This window comes from Schistocerca nitens, chromosome 2, assembly GCF_023898315.1.
Source record: "Schistocerca nitens isolate TAMUIC-IGC-003100 chromosome 2, iqSchNite1.1, whole genome shotgun sequence".
Taxonomy (NCBI): Eukaryota; Metazoa; Arthropoda; class Insecta; order Orthoptera; family Acrididae; genus Schistocerca; species Schistocerca nitens.
The window spans coordinates 881,903,864-881,925,273 of NC_064615.1; the positions used below are offsets into that span (position 1 = coordinate 881,903,864).

The following is a 21,410-nucleotide window of genomic DNA, read 5'->3' on the forward strand; positions in this document are numbered from 1 at the left end:
ATAGGTTCATATACACAGTGCCAAAATTTCATTGACAAATCATTTACAAAGCCTTGGTCTATGCCATAATTTCTATGAAATATATATTAAAATTACTCGAGTACACCGCCAAAGATTTTAGGAAATGTATTTTATAAAGACGTTTGACAAAGATCTTTTACAGTGTAATAGAGACCTCAGGGATGAATGAAAACACACACTTTCAACTGAAACGTTAAATTTACATTTATTAAATACAAATACATTTAAAAAATTACAACTGATTTGTTTGACACGATACACAGCGTCGTCACTAGGAAGTGCCAGTAGGATAGATAATGACGTCATGAACCTGAAACAAATCACGATTTGATTAGATATTCACAAGTGTACCCCGACCCCTTCCCCAAAACACACACAAACACACACACACACACACACACACACACACACACACACACACACACACAGAGAGAGAGAGAGAGAGAGAGAGAGAGAGAGACCCCACACACACACACTGCCAAATTGACAATTCCATGTTCCTTGATGTTTCGGCATGTGCCCTGTCAACCGATCCCTTCTCCTAGACAAGCTCTGCCATAAATTTCTATTTTCCCCAGTTCTGTTCAGTACCTCATCATTTGTTATTTGATCTATCCATCAGATAGCATTAACCTGTAGCAAAATTATTTTAAAAGCTTCAGTTCTCTTATGTCAACGGTTTACAGGCCACATTTCACTTCCATACTAACTACACTCCAGAAAGATTGAATACAAATTGGGTAACTGTTCTGAAACGCAATATTTACTGGCAGTGTGGTGTTCACGTAGGTTGGTCCAAATGGCTCTGAGCACTATGGGACTTAACTTATGAGGTCATCAGTCGCCTAGAACTTACAACTAATTAAACCTAACTAACCTAAGGACATCACACACATCCACGCCCGAGGCAGGATTCGAACCTGCGACCGTAGCGGTCGCTCGGTTCCAGACTGTAGCGCCTAGAACCGCACGGCCACTACGGCCGGCTGTTCACGTAGGACTGCATTGTAAAGTTACTGGCGTTCAGTGTCATCAGTTGTATTTGCCACACTCATAATTACACTGTATATTCCTGGAGAATGATAGCAGACAAGAGAAATTTTCGTAACAAATGGTTGCCATCTTATAAATCGTAATGTGGCTGTGCAGTTGGAGACCACTAAAGAAGAAGCACACTATATGTTGCGTACCAGAATAGCCCAAGCAGACTCATGGATATGTGGATCTTTTCTGCACGTTGCCTCAATACCTGAGAGCTCGCAGTTGTTCCAAAACTTATATGAGTCATGTTAAGGATCATTAAATACTAACAGCAGAACAATTTCCTATTTTTTTATTGAGGAACTTCCATTAGTTCTTGCCGAGCCAAATGCAGTATTCGTTTGATTTTGAAGAGTGAAATCTAAATAGAAGACTGAGCATTATCTGACGGACTACCTCCGCGTTTCACTTATGTAACTTACTATTTATGAGAGAATCCTATAACATAAAGCTTTGCCTTTTGAAAATGGTTGGCATTAGTTGTGCTGAGATAATTTTCAATGAAATGACTCTTTCCCTGTAGGCAGCTACGAACAAAAGTGCATGACAGGATATCTGAGATGAATTACTGAATTTTACTACAGAAGGAATCAATTATTATTTATTCTCGGAAAACTGTATTACTGAATTGAGAAATTAAATTCTGCAACGTCAATGCACGGTACCAGTCTTCTCGGGAAAAAACATGTGTACTTACTTGGACTCGAGGGTGCTGCGACAGCATGTAGAGAACGGTTTCAGCCACGTCCTCAGACTCCAGGCAGGGTATCATGTCGTATATGTTCGGAGGCACTCCTTTGAAGTTCGAGATGAACTCTGTCTTCACAGCTCCCGGAGAAACTTCCTGTTGAAGGATAAGATACTTTTTTTACTAAAAAAAGGTTAAAAAAGCAATCTAACTACCAAGAGTAAAATCATTTATTTCTTAGTAAACGACACTTGTCATTTCCTGTTCACAGGTCAATGTAATGTGATACTTCTAACATTCACAGTCTTAGACATGTGTTACTACACAAGTATGACTTCAAAATCGGACTAGTCATTTGATGATACGTGCGCAAAAAATCCATAAGGGACATTTTAATTATTCTAAAGTTACTGAAGTCGACATTTGGTGATGTGATCGTGAAGTGGAAACCGAAGGGGCAGCTAAATCAAGGCCAGCAGATGTCACGTACTGACGGACAGCGGCCGCCGAGCTTTGAGGAGGGTGGTTCTAAGAACTCGCATGAAACCAGTGGGAGGAATCATTCGTGAGTTCAAAGCCCGTCAGCAGTCCGGCCAGCACAACGGCCGTGCGTAGAGAGTTAAGAAGAACGGGGAACAATGAACGAACAGCTCGTCTTACGCCACCCATGTCGGTAGCCAATGCTAAGCTACGCTTGAGGCGGTATAATCAGCGACGCCGCCGGACAGTAGTTGATTGAAAACGAGTAATTTGGAGTGACGAATCGCTGTACCCCGTGACAATCCGATGGAAGAGATTGGGTTTGGCATCAGTCCATGACTTACACCCTTTTTAATAGGAGCGCTTAATTCTTGGCCTTCCACTCTTTTTGTTCTCTCTTGGTTCTTGTATACTTATAATGTCATAAGTTGCTCTCGGATATCACTGCCGTGTGCTGTTTGGGACTGTGTACTCACCCCAACACGGATCTTGCTCTTCTTGGCGACCAGGTCCTTCCGCAGTCCTTCGAGAAGCGTCTTGACGGCGTGCTTGCTCGCCGTGTACATCGCTATGGCGCTGTTCGTTGGCTGCACGTGGCCCAGTAAGCTGTGGACACAAGGAGCAGCTGTTATATAAGTGCTCGATGACAGAAGTATACACTCTTTGACATTTAGATTTTAAAAAATAGGGAAGCAGCCCAGCTCGAATGATCAAAAACGCATGAAAATAATTATTAAATAGCAAACACTTTCCTGATGTTCTGTGAAATATATGTGAGCAGCGTGAGTCACATGTCACTCTATCTTCGTCTGCGACATTCAATTGTCATATGACGGTGGCCTAATGAGCCGAAAGCCGGTTCGTGACCAAATAAGAAATATACACATCAAAAAAAGTTTTTCATCACCTTGATTCCGAGAGTTCCGAAACCTGTACAGAAAATTGGAATCGAGATCAACAGAAACGTCATTTCCGCCCTTTCTATTGCTCATGAAAACCACAAATTGCATGTTGTACCACCATACAGCGAGACTTTCAGAGGTTGTGGTCCAGATTTCTGTACACACCGGTACCTCTAATACACAGTAGCACGTCTTTCCCCGGGCTTGTTCGATACAGTTCATGTCTGCAGAACGTGCTGGCCACTCTAGTCGAGCGATATCGTTATCCTGAAGGAAGTCATTCACAAGATGGGCACGATGGGGCCGCGCGGGATTAGCCGAGCGGTCTTTGGCGCTGCAGTCATGGACTGTGCGGCTGGTCCCGGCGGAGGTTCGAGTCCTCCCTCGGGCATGGGTGTGTGCGTTTGTCCTTAGGATAATTTAGGTTAAGTAGTGTGTAAGCTTAGGGCTGATGCCCTTAGCAGTTAAGTCCCATAAGATTTCACCCACATTTGAACATTTGCACGATGGGGGCGCGAATTGTCGTCCACGAAGACGAATGCCTGCACAATATGCTTCCGATATGGTTGCACTATCGGTCAAAGGATGGCATTCACGTCTCATACAGCCGTTACGGGGCCTTCCATGACCACCAGCGGCGTACGTCGGCCCCAAATAATGACACCCCAAAACAGCAGGGAACCTCTACTTTGCTGCAGCCGCTAGACAGTGTGTCTAAGGCGTTCACCCTGACCAAGTTGCCTCCAAACACGTCTCCGACTGTTGTCTGGTTGAAGGCATATGTGACACTCATCGGTGACGCCAATCCTGAACGGTCCTTTCGGCATGTTGTTGGGCCCTTCTGTACCGCGCTGCATGGTGTCGTGGTTGCAAACATGGACCTCGCCGTGGACGTCGGGAGTGAAGTTGCGCATCATGCAGTCTATTGCGCACAGTTTGAGTCGTAACACGACGTTCTGTGGCTGCACGAAAAGCATTATTGAACTTGGTGTTGTAGCCATAATTCGTAGGTAGCTGTCATCCACTGCAGTAGTAGCCCTTGGCCAGCCTGAGCGAGGCATGTCATCGACAGTACCTGTCTGTCTCTCTCTATCTCCTCCATGTCCGAACAACATCGCTCTGGTTCACTCCGAGACGCCTGGACACTTCCCTTGTTGAGAGCCCTTTCTGGCACAAAGTAACAATGCAGACGCGATCGAACCGCGGTATTGACCGTCTAGGCATGGCTGAACTACAGACAACTCGAGCCGTGTACCTCCTTCCTGGTGGAATGACTGGAACCGATTGGCTGTCTGAACCCCTCCGTCTAATAGGCGCTATTCATGCCTGGTTGTTTACATCTTTGGGCGGGTTTAGTGACATCTCTGAACAGTCAAAGGGACTGTGTCTGTGTTACCATATCCACAGTCAACGTCCATCTTCAGGAATTCTGGGAACCGTGGCGATGCAAAACTTTTTTTTATGTGTGCATAATGCATAATATCAGGAAAGTCTTTCCTGTTTAATATTGTTGTCCCTTTGTAACAAGCACCGACGGAAAATTCAGTTATAAAACGAAAATCATTTTCAGACACGGAGATGAGTCTGTTCATCAACGTCGTCTGTGTGTAAAATTCTATAGTTGTATACAGTCGGCGTTTGAAGCTGTAGAAGCTCAAGTGCCGAACAAACAATATCTTGCAACAGACGATTATGACGAGCATATTCACAGGAGTTACATAAATGAAGTATCGTTCGGCAAAAACATGTGCTTGAAACGGCGTATGTTAACACATGCATTACAAACAGAGTGATGTTTCCAGAAATAGATGTTGCTGTGGTACCGTAAGCTCTTCCCCTAATCGTCATACACGTGTGTGTTTCGGTGGAGTAATTAAAACACTTCAGAATGGAACAGTATATTTACTTGACATGGTCGACCTGTGAGCAGGTTGCTTTATTTTCGGCATATACGCCGTAGGAGGGCAGAGTTAAAAGGTGCAGTTAGCACGTTACCCAGATTTTTGCCATGGTTTTTGGATCCCGCTGTGAAACATATATGAGGTAATTGTTAAGTTTTTGTGAACTAATACCTCTTATGACTTGTGAATCTGCTGGTCATTATCGTCTGTTACAAGCTGTTTATGCAGCTGCTTGTACTGCTGTAGTCTTTATTTTCAAATACCTGCTGCACAGAAATGCAGTAATTTACGGGTAAATGACCTCGACGGTCTTCATTTTTAATGTATTTTAGTCGTTAAAGCCCAGGTACTTCACCTCTGGGCTCATATATTCTCTATGAAATATAAGAAAGATTACTGAGTGAGTTTAGTGATGGAATAAAACACAGTTTGTTGAATTTTGCAGAAAGCGTTCAGAAAGAAATTGTGAAAAAGTGCCAGCACATACAATGGATGATTCAAAAGAAGTTTCAATTTCAAGAGCGCTATATTTGTCAACCTCCGACCGGCAGCGAAATTAAATCTACAGTGAAAATCCGGAGCAGCTTAGTGCAGATTTGTTGCGCATTGTCTGCAGTAAGCCCGTCTATCGCGTTACTTCGAACTTGTCAGTTCTGAGCTCACAATGAGCGCGTAAAGATGCCTAGAAAATAGTAAAGGTCTTATATGTTTGTCCTATGTATACTGAGCGACAAGTGTTGCGTGTGAGCTCATATATGCCTGATATGTTGATTTCATCCGTGGGTGTACCCTGTGTTCTGAACTTTTCCTGTGTTATGCAGTCTCTCCTGTGTCTATTTGATGTCCCTGTTTCTTTAATATACTGCCTGTTCTGTGGACTGTTTCATTATTGCAGGTGAGTATGTGGCATTTCGTTGTGTGTGTGTGTGTGTGTGTGTGTGTGTGTGTGTGTGTGTGTGTGTGTGAGTGTGGTCGCTCTTTTGTGTATGGCATGTGTTGTGTATCTCATGTGGTCACTATCTGTGTGTTCTGCAAGGTCTTGTTTGGATAAGGACTGTTCATTCTCTTATCTTGAGATAGCGAAATTACTTCACATATGAAGTGATGTGTTAAATTATCAACCTCATCATTTAGTTGCAGATGACATGATAATGTACAGGGGCTCCTGCACAGTCGTGTAACACAATTTTAAGGTAATGGCAACAACAAACAAAAACTGTCCTTAGATCCGATTTTCTGGATCAGTCATCACTTAAAACCGCCTTTCACAGATGTGAAATGAATAAAACCCTTAGACGATGCTACAAAGGTGCTCAAACATGTCTGGGTGATATAAAAAACAGTGTCTTCCATAATAGACTGATCTTATACCCAATAATTTCAATAATTTTATCTGCAGACATGGCCAGCTAAAGAGTAGGAAATTCAAATGATAACTGCTGTAATCTAATGTTACAGCGATGATAAAAAATAGAGATAGAAGAGAGAGAATGGAGTACAGTATCTCGTCATTCCCTATTTCATGAAATGCTGAGGGTAAGATCAGTATTAAATTTACACAGAGGATGTCTATGTTGCACTCTGTAAGATACAGAGGGAAACGACGACATTAATGGGAATAGGTATGAGGCAATTCTTATGGCCAGACTGTTAAATATGTATGGTGTTCTGAAATAGTTGAGCAGGCTACAAGTAATGGGTACCACAGAGAAGGCTACGCCAGTGAACTGCTAATAACGTCGTGTTACTCTCAAGTACAACGTCCGGTGGGCTGACAGACGCTGGGCAAGTAGATAAGGGAACTATTCTTCCATACCTGCTGATGTGGATGATGAAGCCGTCGTCGACGCCCCGGCTCAGCATGTCCTGCACGGCCTCCCTGGTGCAGATGCTCAGACCCAGCACGTTCACGTCCAGGATGCGCTTCCAGTCTTCTGTCTTGCCAGCTGTTTCAATACAAACAAGTGCTTTTCAGGAGAACATCCGCATGAGTACAGTTTTAATATAGTCGTACCTCTTACGAATGTGAGTGCAGCAACACAAACAAGTAATAATTTTTACTCAGAACACTATTAGCTAGAAACTTTTTATACGGGAAATTAAATTCATTTGTTATTACTATCCCCGTTTGGGCCATACGGGATCACGTGATGTACGTACTGATAAGCCAAAACATTATGACCACTGCCCCCTCGCAACGCTGGATGCCGCCTGGTGCGTTGTGGCCACGTGACGCAGTAAAAGAAGTATGCAAGCGAAGTAGACATGGACGGAGGAACACGCTAGCGAAGATATAAGCTCCAACTGGGGAAATCTATTGAGATAAGTGACTTTGACAAAGGGCGGGTTATTACACTCCTGGAAATGGAAAAAAGAACACATTGACACCGGTGTGTCAGACCCACCATACTTGCTCCGGACACTGCGAGAGGGCTGTACAAGCAATGATCACACGCACGGCACAGCGGACACACCAGGAACCGCGGTGTTGGCCGTCGAATGGCGCTAGCTGCGCAGCATTTGTGCACCGCCGCCGTCAGTGTCAGCCAGTTTGCCTTGGCATACGGAGCTCCATCGCAGTCTTTAACACTGGTAGCATGCCGCGACAGCGTGGACGTGAACCGTATGTGCAGTTGACGGACTTTGAGCGAGGGCGTATAGTGGGCATGCGGGAGGCCGGGTGGACGTACCGCCGAATTGCTCAACACGTGGGGCGTGAGGTCTCCACCGTACATCGATGTTGTCGCCAGTGGTCGGCGGAAGGTGCACGTGCCCGTCGACCTGGGACCGGACCGCAGCGACGCACGGATGCACGCCAAGACCGTAGGATCCTACGCAGTGCCGTAGGGGACCGCACCGCCACTTCCCAGCAAATTAGGGACACTGTTGCTCCTGGGGTATCGGCGAGGACCATTCGCAACCGTCTCCATGAAGCTGGGCTACGGTCCCGCACACCGTTAGGCCGTCTTCCGCTCACGCCCCAACATCGTGCAGCCCGCCTCCAGTGGTGTCGCGACAGGCGTGAATGGAGGGACGAATGGAGACGTGTCGTCTTCAGCGATGAGAGTCGCTTCTGCCTTGGTGCCAATGATGGTCGTATGCGTGTTTGGCGCCGTGCAGGTGAGCGCCACAATCAGGACTGCATACGACCGAGGCACACAGGGCCAACACCCGGCATCATGGTGTGGGGAGCGATCTCCTACACTGGCCGTACACCACTGGTGATCGTCGAGGGGACACTGAATAGTGCACGGTATATCCAAACCGTCATCGAACCCATCGTTCTACCATTCCTAGACCGGCAAGGGAACTTGCTGTTCCAACAGGACAATGCACGTCCGCATGTATCCCGTGCCACCCAACGCGCTCCAGAAGGTGTAAGTCAACTACCCTGGCCAGCAAGATCTCCGGATCTGTCCCCCATTGAGCATGTTTGGGACTGGATGAAGCGTCGTCTCACGCGGTCTGCACGTTCAGCACGAACGCTGGTCCATCTGAGGCGCCAGGTGGAAATGGCATGGCAAGCCGTTCCACAGGACTACATCCAGCATCTCTACGATCGTCTCCATGGGAGAATAGCAGCCTGCATTGCTGCGAAACGTGGATATACACTGTACTAGTGCCGACATTGTGCATGCTCTGTTGCCTGTGTCTATGTGCCTGTGGTTCTGTCAGTGTGATCATGTGATGTATCTGACCCCAGGAATGTGTCAATAAAGTTTCCCCTTCCTGGGACAATGAATTCACGGTGTTCTTATTTCAATTTCCAGGAGTGTATTATGCAGAGCCTCTGAAGGAGTATCTCGATAGCGGCGAAGCTGGTTGAATGTTCACGTGCTTCTCTAGTGAGCATCTACGGAAAGAATACGCGGAAAGCCGGCCGAAGTGGCCGTGCGGTTAAAGGCGCTGCAGTCTGGAACCGCAAGACCGCTACGGTCGCAGGTTCGAATCCTGCCTCGGGCATGGATGTTTGTGATGTCCTTAGGTTAGTTAGGTTTAACTAGTTCTAAGTTCTAGGGGACTAATGACCTCAGCAGTTGAGTCCCATAGTACTCAGAGCCATTTGAACCATTTATGAGTACGCGGAAAGAACTTGCCCCCCTTCTAACAGCCGTGTACCGCAAGTCTCTAGAGGAACGGAAGGTTCCAAATGATTGGAAAAGAGCACAGGTAGTTCCAGTTTTCAAGAACGGTCGTCGAGCAGATGCGCAAAACTATAGGCCTATATCTCTGACATCGATCTGATGTATAATTATAGAACATGTTTTTTGCTCGCCTATCATGTCGTTTCTGGAAACCCAGAAACTACTCTGTAGGAATCAACATGGATTCCGGAAACAGCGATCGTGTGAGACCCAACTCGCTTTATTTGTTCATGAGACCCAGAAAATATTAGATACAGGCTTCCAGGTAGATCCTATTTTCCTTGACTTCCGGAAGGCATTCGATACAGTTCTGCACTATCGCCTGATAAACATAGTAAGAGCCTACGGAATATCAGACCAGCTGTGTGGCTGGATTGAAGAGTTTTTAGCAAACAGAACACAGCATGTTGTTCTCAATGGAGAGACGTCTACAGACGTTAAAGTAACGTCTAGCGTGCCACAGGGGAGTGTTATTGGACCATTGCTTTTCAAAATATATGTAAATGACCTAGTAGATAGTGTCGGAAGTTCCATGCGGCTTTTCGCGGATGATGCTGTAGTATACAGAGAAGTTGCAGCATTAGAAAATTGTAGCGAAATGCAGGAAGATCTGCAGCGGATAGGCACTTGGTGCAGGGAGTGGAAACTGACCCTTAACATAGACAAATGTAATGTATTGCGAATACATAGTAAGAAGGATCCTTTATTGTATGATTATATGATACCGGAAGAAACACTGGTAGCAGTTACTTCTGTAAAATATCTGGGAGTATGCGTGCGGAACGATTTGAAGTGGAATGATCATATAAAATTAATTGTTGGTAAGGCGGGTACCATGTTGAGATTCATTGGGAGAGTCCTTAGAACATGTAGTCCATCAACAAAGGAGGTGGCTTACAAAACAGTCGTTCGACCTATACTTGAGTATTGCTCATCAGTGTGGGATCCGTACCAGATCGGGTTGACGGAGGAGATAGAGAAGATCCAAAGAAGAGCGGCGCGTTTCGTCACAGGGTTATTTGGTACGCGTGATAGCGTTACGGAGATGTTTAGCAAACTCAAGCGGCAGACTGTGCAAGAGAGGCGCCCTGCATCGCGGTGTAGCTTGCTGTCCAGGTTTCGAGAGGGTGCGTTTCTGGATGAGGCATCGAATATATTGCTTCCCCCTACTTGTACCTCCCGGGGAGATCACGAATGTAAAATTAGAGAGGTTCGAGCACGCACGGAAGCTTTCCGGCAGTCGTTCTTCCCGCGAACCATACGCGACTGGAACAAAAAAGGGAGGTAATGACAGTGGCACGTAAAGTGCCCTCCGCCACACACCGTTGGGTGGCTTGCGGAGTATAAATGTAGATGTAGATGTAGGACAATGAGACTACCACTAGGCGCTAAATGTTTAGACGTCCACGACTCTTCACAGAACGTTGAGGCTTGTCTAGTCTGTATAGTAGGATAGATGGTGTTCTGTGACATCTCTGTCGAAAGAGCACAACGCTGGTGCACGCACAAGTGTTTCGGAGCACATCGTTCATCGTACATTGTTGAAGATGGAGCTCCGCAGCAGACCACCCCTATGTGTGTTCACATGTTGACCGTGCGACATCTTCAATTACGATTGCAGTGGGCACGGGACCATCGGGATTCGATCATCGATCAGTTGGAAGCGTGACAGCTCTTCGGGTGAATCACATTGTTGCTATTCTAGGCCAGTGGTCGTCTCATCAAATGCCATTATCGAGGTGAACGGCGGCTCGAAACATACTGCTCGCTAAGGACTCAGGGTGGTGTGAGCAGTAGTATGCTATGAGAGACATCCTCCTTCGCTCGGAGGGGGCCTGTGGTAATAATCGAAGACACGCTGACAGCTGCAAACCACCTGCATCCCTTAATGTTGATGTCTTCCCCGACGATGATGTCATCTTTCAGTCCGTGTCTCGGAACCAAAACCGTTCTACAGTTGTCCACTTGGATATCTCGTCGACCAGATTCGCCTAATGTAAATCCAATCGAACCCATCTGGGTAGCTGTCGGGTGCCATCACCGCGCACGCAAATCAGCGGCTTATTATTTATGCGAATTACATGACCTAATGCCACGTATATCCACAAAGCTACCAACAAACTGCCAGATTCTGATACGCAGAATCAGTGATGTACTTCGTACCAAAGACGGATACACAAACTATTAAGCTGGGAGTCATAATGTTTTGGCTCATCTGTGTAACAAGAGGTATTCACAGAGTTTTGTTTCACCTTCTCCTTGAGCCCATGTTCTTTTCATTCTCTCCGAATTTGAAATTGTTCCTTCTTTTTGGCCGGCCGCTGTGGCCGAGCGGTTCTAGGCGCTTCAGTCCAGAACCGCGAGCCTGCTACGGTCGCAGGTTCGAATCCTGCCTCGGGCATGGATGCGTGTAGTGCCCTTAGGTTAGTTATGTTTAAGTAGTTCTAACCCTAGGGGAGTGATGACCTCAGATGTTAAGTCCCAGAGTGGTTAGAGCCATTTGAACCATTTTGTCTATTGATGTATGCGATAGCGAACATCCTACGGTTCGATAGAAGAATGTACGGTTTTGAAACTGCGAAGTAAACAGTAAGTGTAGATATTCTTAGTGAGAATAGAAACATGCAGAGAACAGATGAGGAGAAGGCAGAACACGCATGAGCAACAGGTCTACTAAAGAGACTGCCTATACTACGCTTGTCCGTTCTCTGCCATAGTACTGTTGTGCGGTATGGGATCTTTACCAGATACTATTGACGGAGGACATCGAAAAAGTCCAGAGAAGGGTAACCCGTTTTGCATTATCGCGAAACAGAGGGAAGGGGGTCACGAATGTGATGAGCGAGTTACGGTGGCAAATAATTAAAATAAAGGCGTTCTTCGTTGCGGTGAGATCTTTTCATGAAATTTCAATCACCAACTTCCTCTTTTGAATGCGAAAATGGTTTATTAATGTCATCCCACACTGGAGGCAACCATCATAATAAAACAACAGAAATCAGAGCTCATATTGAAGGATATAAGTGCTCATTTTTTACGCGTGCTGTTCAATTGTGCTTCGATAACCCTCTGCGAGACACTTGTGAATTGCAGAGTATTCATGTAGATGTGCATGTAGAAATAAGAGTTTACGAGGGATGGGACTTTGGTATTGGAAACTATTTTATTAACAACTTATACAAAATAGATACATGTTTCAGTGTGTTACTGTCCTTCAGAGTAGTCACCAGCATTGTGTATAGCCCGTTGAGAACGGTATGGATGTCGAAGGATACGCTTAATAGTGTCAGTTGTGTGAATAATTCGAGTGGAGCGGTCTTTTGCCTGACAAATGTCCTTAAAAGTTCTGAAGCGAATTCCGTGAAGTGCTTCCATCATCTTAGAAATCAAGTTAGTCACAGGGGTTTAATTCCTGGGACAGTGGTGGGTGCTACAGCGTTTCCCCGCCCCATCGATCGAATAAATCACTCACAACGTGCTCCATATGGACCTGAGCATTGTTCTCCAAAATGATGGGCGGGTCCTGCAAAAAAGTGTCACCGCTTGTTTCTTTAAGCTTGCCGCGGGCTGGGTTCCAAAAATGAGCATATTAAAGAAAGAAGCGGCTACACTTTTTGCAGGTCCCACCCATCATTTTACAGGACAATGCACAGATGCACATGGTGCAAGTTGACACTGAATTGTTCGATCAATGGACTGGGAAGTGTTGTATCACTCACCACTATCCCAGGACTTAAACCTTTGTGACTTAACTTGATTCCTAAGATGATGGAAGTACTTCTGGCATTCGTCGCTTCACAACTGTTACAGAGATTTGTCGGACACTACAGCGGTACGCTCGAACTAGGCACTGCTAAGTCCAAATCGCTGGTAACGGCTTGTACACAATGCTGGTGACCACTCTAAAGAACAGTAAGACTTTGAAACATGTATCTATTTTGTATAAATTGTAAATAAATAGTTACCTCTGTTGAATTTCCTACCCTGGTACTAAAAAAGATGTATATCTCTTATCGCAAATGCTGCAATTTCAAGGTGATAACATTGTGCAGAACGAAACATATCAAAGCTAATACACAAAAGAAATGACATTGTTCACTGTACCAAGGAACCATTTGTCGTAACCTAAAAATAATGTTCAGCTAAGGCTAATCGGTTACACAACAGGGCTCTGTTGAGCCCCGACACGCATTCGTTCCCTCCGCTGCTCTAAGCATAACTGCCGTCGGTTTCTATGGAGCAGTCAAGGTAAGTAGTGTAGTGGTAAGACACTGGACATACAATCGTGAGGGCGACGGTTCATATCCTCACTCGACCATCCAGATTTAAGTTTTCGGTAGTTTCCGCAAAATGCTTAGGGTGAATACCGGGGTGATTCCTTAGAAATCGTACGGTCGATTTCCCTATCTGTCCTTCTCCAATCCAAGTTTGTGCCCCCTCTCTTAATGGCTTCATCGTCGACAGAACGTTAAACTGCAATATTCCTTTTTTTTCTGTTAAGCTACGTTGGAGATCCGCCAATTTCGTCTGCGACTGGAGCTCAAGAATACGTGTGTAGCAAGTTGCTCGTCCGCTGACACTACGGTTATTAATTTTGGTGCTATTTATTATAACGTAGGACACAATTCAAGATCCATAAGTTGTCGCGCAACGACTAATAGTATATTATTAAAGTGGCAGTTTTGCTTTTTATGACTAGATCTCCAGATTATATAGCTATCACAAGTAATAACAAAATAAATAAATGAATCAGGACAATCGAATAACACAAAAACAAATAAATAAATATAATTAAATAAACAGCACAAAAGGTAACGCACAAAATATAATTTTAAAAAACGAAATACTTGTCTAGCTGCAACCTGACACCAAAAATTCTAAAAACCATACATACGAGAAAATCAGGAGAGTTTCTCAGTTCAGATATTTAGGCGAAAACATTCAGGAAACTGACTTAGAAAACACTTGTTACAAATTCGTCAGAACGAATTGGAAAGAGGCTGCAAGCTTAGACGTACATCTATAACAAACAAATGCACTTCGAAACACACCAAACTGAGACACTATAACAGTCTTTAGATCAAGGTGTTTTATGGGATCTGAAACACTCGTTTTAAACAGAAAGAGAGAGTTTTAAGAAAAACTAAAGAGGAAAATTGTAGACGAAGAGCAAATAAAGAACCTGAAAAGAATAACAGAATTTATTCAGATATGAAAAAAACGCAGGCTAAAATTCTATGGGTGTATTGAGAGCTGAAGCAACCAGATAAACTAGATGGGTTTGAAACGAAACTCGCCTCGAAGTTAAAACTGAAACAATAAAATGGATCGGTGTTGTAAAAGAAGAGCTGAAGGAACTGGGAATACCACAACTTGATGTGCCACACGCAAAAATTTTAGACAGAAAATTCACGACTGGATAGTTGGCGCGGCAGTTAAATCCTAGAAGACCAGAACGGTTTCGTCTGGCGAGTGGAAAAGCACCCATTCTGAGAGAATGGAAGTGATATGGGCACAAGGAGAAGCTGAAATAAAACTATATAAATACCTCTTGTTACTCTGATGAGCCAAAACATAATGACCACCTGCTTAAAAGCTTGTTTGTGTTTGTCCGTCTATGGAACGATATACATCACAGATTCTAAGCATCAGGGAGGTATGTGGCATTAGATGAAATGAGCTCGCAGTGCCATTTGAGTAATTTATTTGAAATTTTGAATGAATGAATGAAAAGCACAAGATCTATTATTTTATTATGGACAACGACAGGCTTTGAGTTATATCCGTCGTTAGGATATTCTTTTTATTCAAGAAGTGATAGACTGGATAGAACGATTTAAAGACCATCGCTGCTGCGTTAACTTTTGAACACATTCATAGCTGACCGTGTCAGAGTTATTTGTAGAAATAGTACTGTTTCGGCCTGAAGGAGAACATCAGATTAATCGAATGTATGATATTCTCTATCAGAGAGAGTAGAACTACTTACACGAAGCTGTAGGGTTTCGTAAATACAATCGCATACTTACACGTCAGATCGCTGTCAATGCCCAAGCCAGCGTTGTTAATTAAAATGTCGACACCAGAAAGGTTTTCTTTGATCCACTTGAATGCTGCCACGATGCTGCTCTCGTCTGCTACATCGCCCTTAATCGCGTGCAGTTTACCAGGAGCGTCCTTCAGTGCTAATGCCTGAAAAATATATGAATAAATAATTAAAAAACAGAGGATGGAGCGGTGTGACTCGCAAGGTTCAAGAGTCAAAGCTGCAAGGAACAGTTGAGCATGGTTCACAGTAGGGAATGTCGAATGCATCCTTAGCCAGTGCTTGAAGTGACTACTTTAGAGTGGATATCTTGAACGATATGCCTTACCTGAACTATGAGTACACAGTGTTTTCACCACTGCGTATCCCTAAACGGTAATAAGTAATAGCTGATATTGTACAGAATAAAATTTAAAAAATGTTTCTCATTACAATGATAAGACTCCTAGTTCAGACTCAGTTATCTTCACTACACTCAGTGCTCCGTGTAAACAAATACGGTAAATGGCCACAAATTGTAATCGGGCTTTCCCGTCAAAAAGCCAAAGGTCAAAAAACAAACAAGACAGTTCGCGAACAGCTACAATCCGACCTTTATCAAAGTCCGAAACGTAATGGTACGCATTTCTCCTCCTTACACGACGCATCACAACAACGTTTCACCAGGCAACGCCGGTCAACTGCTGTTTGTTTATGAGGAATCGGTTGGAAACTTTCCTCATGTCAGCACGTTGTAGGTGTCGCCACCGGTGCCAACCTTGTGTGAATGCTCTGAAAAGCTAATCATTTGCGAAACACAGCAACTTCTTCCTATCGGTTAAATTTCGCGTCTGTAGCACGTCATCTTCGTGGTGTAGCAGTTTTAATGGCCAGTAGTGTATTACACGCAAAATAATCATTCCTTTGTTCTGCGTACTGTACTTCTCCTTCCACATGCAGTTTTCTCAGTTGTACGCCTTCCAGTTCCATGTTAACTGTTACAGGTTACAGAACACAACAGCCATTGGCCCAATGACCTCCTAGATCTGTATCTACACTTCGCAAGCCACCTTATGGTGTGTGTTGGAGATGCACTGTTAATAACGTTCAACCCTTCTTCCTTCTTCCCTTTGCGAATGGTGCGCGGGTAGAAAGACTCTTGTTAAGCGTCTGTTTGAACTCCAATCTCTCTAATTTTGTCTTCATCATCTTTCCGTGAGATATGCGTAGGAACAAGCAGTTTATTGGTTCATATTTCTACGAACGTAGGTTCCCGAAACTTTAATAATGAAACTCATCGTGAGCATAGTGACTCTCCTGTAACATCTGCCACTGGAATTGGATGACTATCTCTGAGTAGCTTTCGCGCTTACTAAATGAACCACCGAAGAAATGTGCTCCTCTTCTTTGGGTCTTCCCAATTTCTTATAACAATCCTATCTGTTACCGATTCCATACTCACGAGTGTTTTATGATTTATCTTCTATGTGGATGGAGCATACCTTCTGAACATCCTTCCACATAATAAATAGATGTGACTACTTCTAGTGATTGTTCTGCAGTCGTGCAGTAATACAATAATGCGTCTTGCCGCCTATTTATCTGCAGTAAGTTACATTTCTTTACGTTGAGAGCCAACCTCGGTAGGTCTTTCTGCATTTCGCTACAACTTTCTAGTATTTTCTGTAAATAACAGTATTACTAGAGAAATGGCTCATGGAACTTTCGTCGGTATCCACTAGGTCGTTTGAACGTACTGTGAAAAGTAATGGCCGTTTAATAATCCCCTGATGTACTCACAAAGTCTGAAGTTCATACATCGTTAAGAATTGAGAATGACCTGTCTGAGTAGCTATAAATGCCATTCATCTGTAAAACTAAGTATACAACCGCTAGTTCGGTATGAAGATGACTCTACGGCCCTCACATCGATGTATATGTGCACATAACGAGAGTCAAGAGCGTCGTTGTGTTTGATAGAGAAGCCCACGTACTAACAGCACCTATGAGTGAGTGAAAGCCAATAAATCGAATTGCCGTTGATAAGCTACTACGTGAAAGAATACGTTGCACTCACTGGGAGAGGTAGCTGTAGTTGGGGGGTGGGTCGTTTTCATGCAGATTACATGGTATAAAGCAAAAATTCACACCGACACACTGAAGAGGAATAGTGATTGTGAGTCTGATGGTGGTGAAGGAACAGTTCCGAAATGTGACGGCCACCAACTGAAGGAACTAAGAGTCACAGTGCATAAGCACATTCATCTTCAAAAATACCACGACAAGCGTGCTATGGAGCGTTGATGACTGGGCATTGGACAATATTTATGAAGACTGTTACAACCACAGTCGATATTCTTTTAGAAACCTAATGGACCGTGGTAGCTATATTCGTTCGAAATCTTACAATGCGGCAGGTTAGGCAGGGTGCAGTCCCCCCCCCCCCCAAAGAAAACTAAACACCAAAACTATAGACTTAGAGTCACCTTCAAAACTTTTGACACAGCTAGAGACAGTGGATCAGTATCGTCTAACTGTCACTTTCAAGAGTGGGCTCTGTAAGCTGGTGGAGCTGTTCTTTTGGACGACTTTAAAGCTCGTCAGCATTACGTGAGTGCCTTCACAAAAGAATCTAACATTTTGTCTAGGCATGTAACTGTGAACCTTCCCCCTAACACATGGAAGAAGCCCATGTTATTATGCAGACAGCAAAAACATTTGCGGTTTATCGTATCGCGACATTGCTGCTCGCCTTGGTCGATATCCAATGACTGGTAGCAGAATATGGAATCGGTGGGTTCATGAGGGTGATAAGGATCGCCGTGCTCGATGCCAACGGCCTCGTATCACTAGCAGTCGAGATGACAGGCATCTTATCCGCTTGGCTGTAACGGACCGTGCAGCCACTTCTCGATCCCTGAGTCAACAGATGGGGACGTTTGCAAGACAACAACCATCTGCACCAACAGTTCGACGACGTTTGCAGCAGCATCGACTATCAGCTCGGAGACCGTGGCTGCGGTTACCCTTGACGCTGCATCACAGACAGGAGCGCCTACGATGGTGCACTCGACGACGAACCTGGGTGCAAGAATGGCGAAACGTCATTTTTTCGGACGATTCCAGATTCTGTATACAGCATCATGATGGTCGCATCCGTGTTTGGCGACATTGCGGTGAACGCACATTGGAAGCGTGTATTCGTCATCGCCATACCGGCGTATCACCCTGCTTGGTGGTATGGGGTCCCATTGGTTATACGTCTCGGTCACCTCTTGTTCCACTTTGAACAGTGGACGTTACATTTCAGATGTGTTACGACTTGTGGCTCTCCCCTTCATTCGATCCCTGCGAAACCCTACACTTCAGCAGTATAATGCACAACCGCATAATGCAGATCCTGCACGGGCCTTTCTGGATAAAGAAAATCTTCGACTCTTGCCGTGGCCAGCACATTCTCCAGATCTCTCGCCAATTGAAAATGTCTGGTTAATGGTAGCCGAGCAACTGGCTCGTCACAATACGCCAGTCACTACTCTTGATGAACTGTGGTATCGCATTGAAGCTGCATGGGCAGCCATACCTGTACACACCATCCAAGCTTTGTTTGACTCAATGCCCAGGCGTATCAAGGCCGTTATTACGACCAGAGGTGGTTGTTCTAGGTACTGATTTCTCAGGATCTGTGCACCCAAACTGCGTGAAAATGTAATCACATGTCACTTCTAGTACAATATATTTATCCAATGAATACCTATGTATCATCTGCATTTCTTCTTGGTGTAGCAATTTTAATGGCCAGTAGTGTAGGTTAGAAAGAGAAAAATGAGTGTCACCTAGTAGTTGAAAGAGAGAGAGTACAGAATGAAATGGACTGAGTGGTTTGGTAACGGGAGGCGTGTTTTCTGGGAAACGCCCACCTTGACCCTGTCGACCCTCCTGGCCAGGCCGACGACGGTGAGTCCGTGTCTGAGCAGCGCCTGTGTGATGGCGGCGCCGATGCCAGAGCTGGCGCCAGTCACCAGCGCGACGCGGCCTGCGTACGTCTCGATGCCCATGCCTGCTGCTGTTGGCTGCCCTGATGCGACTGACCGCAGCGGGCAGGCCCAACTCTATATAGACGCGACCTCCGGCTCTCGGGGAAAAGTGCAACGTCACCATCAATCCCCTCCACAGTGAAAACTCGAGCGCTACCCGGATACACCTTGACTGATAAGGAAAGCGGATCTGCACACTACCTGTGTCACTGTCTTATCGCCATTTGTCGGCCGGCTCCACAAGTACGCAACTTGACTGATAAGGAAAGCAGATCTGTACACTTCCTGTGACCTTGTCTTACTGCCACCTGTCCGTCGCACATCTCACCAATGTGTCGGGTGGTAGAGGAGTAATGTAGCAAGATAATGAACTAGCTGTGAAATACTGTGTTTTGAATGGCATTTAACTTCAAAAATTTAAATACCTCATAGATATCAGGACAGATAAAGGACTAGCCAAAGAAGCAAACTATGCTAGGATCAAGATTATGGAGACAGCATACTGAAGTGAAGCTGGTTGAAGGGACGCTTGGAATGTGGCAGTGGATCATGGAGAGGATGCAGGCCGAAGGCACCTACGTTGTTGCATGACGGATATTCTGCTGAGTAGTAGTTTCTCGAACCAGCATTCCATATGAGCAAACCAACTGCGACTTTACCTGATGTTGCTCGCAATCAGGAAATTGGGCTATATACAGCTCTGTTTAAAAATAATAGCTGGATAATGCTGTAGAGACTAAATCGATGAAAGACCAAACTAACGAGAAGCAGCAGAAATGAGAACAGCGAGAAACTTAGCATTACAACTGGAGTTAACGAAATAGTCGAAGGAATTCTGCAACCTAGACAGCAAAATAAGCCGTGACGGATGGAGCAAGGAGGGCATCAAAAGCAGACTAGCACTGGAGAAAAAGGCGTTTCTGGTCATGAGAAGTCCGCTAGTATGAAACATAAGACTTAACTTGAGGAAGAAACTTTTGAGAAGGTACGTCTGGAGCACAGCATTGTATGGCAGTGAGACAAGGACTGAGAAAACCACAACAGAAGAGAATCGAAATAAATGAGATGGGATGCCACAGAAGAATGTTGAGAATTAGGTGGACTGATAAGGTAAGAAATGACAAGATTCCCTGCAGAACTGACGAGGAGAGAAACAAATGGAAAACACTGGCAAGAAGAATGGACTGAGTGATAGGACATCTGTTCAGGCATCAGTGGATAACTTTCATAGAACTAGAAAGAACTGTAAGAGGATAAAATCTGTAAACTGTGAAGACTTAAACTGGGATACATCCAGCAAATAATGGAGGTTGCAAATGCTACTCTCAGGTGAGAAGGTTGGCACAGCAGGTGGCGGGCAGCATCAAACCAGTCAGAAGACTGATGACTCAAGAAAAACTAGGGTCAAGCTGCACAGTTCAGCCTTCATGTGCAGCACCTCTCACTGCAAATAACAATCTGAATCTGTGATCCTGCAGTCAAATAGTCTATCCACTGCTGAGATTAGTGAATTAATGAAATAAAAAGATACACAAATAATTAATAAAAAAGATTCTATTCCAACGCCTTTAATTAATGCAGACGACAACACAGAATTATGTTCAGTAATGTTGATTCAAAAAAATTCCGATAAGAGCGAGTAGAACTCACGCAATGAGGGTTCTATACAAACTCAGTTATGTGTACTGCCAGTTCATCGTCCAGGGAAATCGAGAATCCCGACGATTTTTGCCTGTTCTCGATATCGATATAGGCAAGATATACGTAGGCAACGGCCTTGCCGCAGTGGATACACCGGTTCCCGTCAGATCACTGAAGTTAAGCGCTGTCGGGCTTGGCCGGCACTAGGATGGGTGACCATCCCGGCCGCCATGTGCTGTTGCCATTTTTCGGGGTACACTCTGCCTCGTGATGCCAACTGAGGAGCTACTCGTTCGAATAGTAGCGGCTCCGGTCAAAGAAAACCATCATAACGACCGAGAGAAGGGTGTGCTGAACACACGCCCCTCCTATCCGCATCCTCATCTGCGGATGACACGGCGGTCGGATGGTCCCGATGGGCTACTTGTGGCCTGAAGACGGAGTGCAAGATATAAGTCAACCTATTTCCTGAGAAAAAGGGGTCTTGACAAAAGGACAGGCAGATAATCAGATAACAAATTATTTAAGA

At 44.8% G+C, this 21,410-nt stretch overlaps 1 protein-coding gene and 1 pseudogene across 1 annotated transcript; one reads left to right on the forward strand and one right to left on the reverse strand.

Moving 5' to 3' along the window:
- Positions 1–262: 262 nt before the first annotated feature.
- LOC126237189 (dehydrogenase/reductase SDR family member 11-like) lies at positions 263–19,283 on the reverse strand. The gene is made up of 6 exons (XM_049947065.1): positions 19,124–19,283; positions 15,208–15,370; positions 6,850–6,979; positions 2,707–2,836; positions 1,760–1,906; positions 263–331 (listed from the first exon to the last, which is right to left on the reverse strand). Exons 1-6 carry the CDS (start codon positions 19,259–19,261, stop codon positions 293–295), a joined length of 747 nt encoding a protein of 248 aa, XP_049803022.1. The 5' UTR covers positions 19,262–19,283; the 3' UTR covers positions 263–292.
- A 1,724-nt stretch (positions 19,284–21,007) lies between these two features.
- LOC126238500 (5S ribosomal RNA) lies at positions 21,008–21,125 on the forward strand (annotated as a pseudogene).
- Positions 21,126–21,410: the final 285 nt, after the last annotated feature.

What these genes read in the sequence shown, in the direction of transcription:
- LOC126237189 (XM_049947065.1), bottom strand. Translation starts at nt 19,261, where the DNA reads ATGGGCATCGAGACGTACGCAGGCCGCGTCGCGCTGGTGACTGGCGCC. An exon ending in AGAGCAAGATCCGTGTTGGG is followed by an intron (nt 1,907 to 2,706) that starts GTGAGTACACAG and finishes ATCCTTCAACAG; the next exon opens with GAAGTTTCTCCGGGAGCTGT. An exon ending in CGCAGCACCCTCGAGTCCAA is followed by an intron (nt 332 to 1,759) that starts GTAAGTACACAT and finishes GATTTGTTTCAG; the next exon opens with GTTCATGACGTCATTATCTA.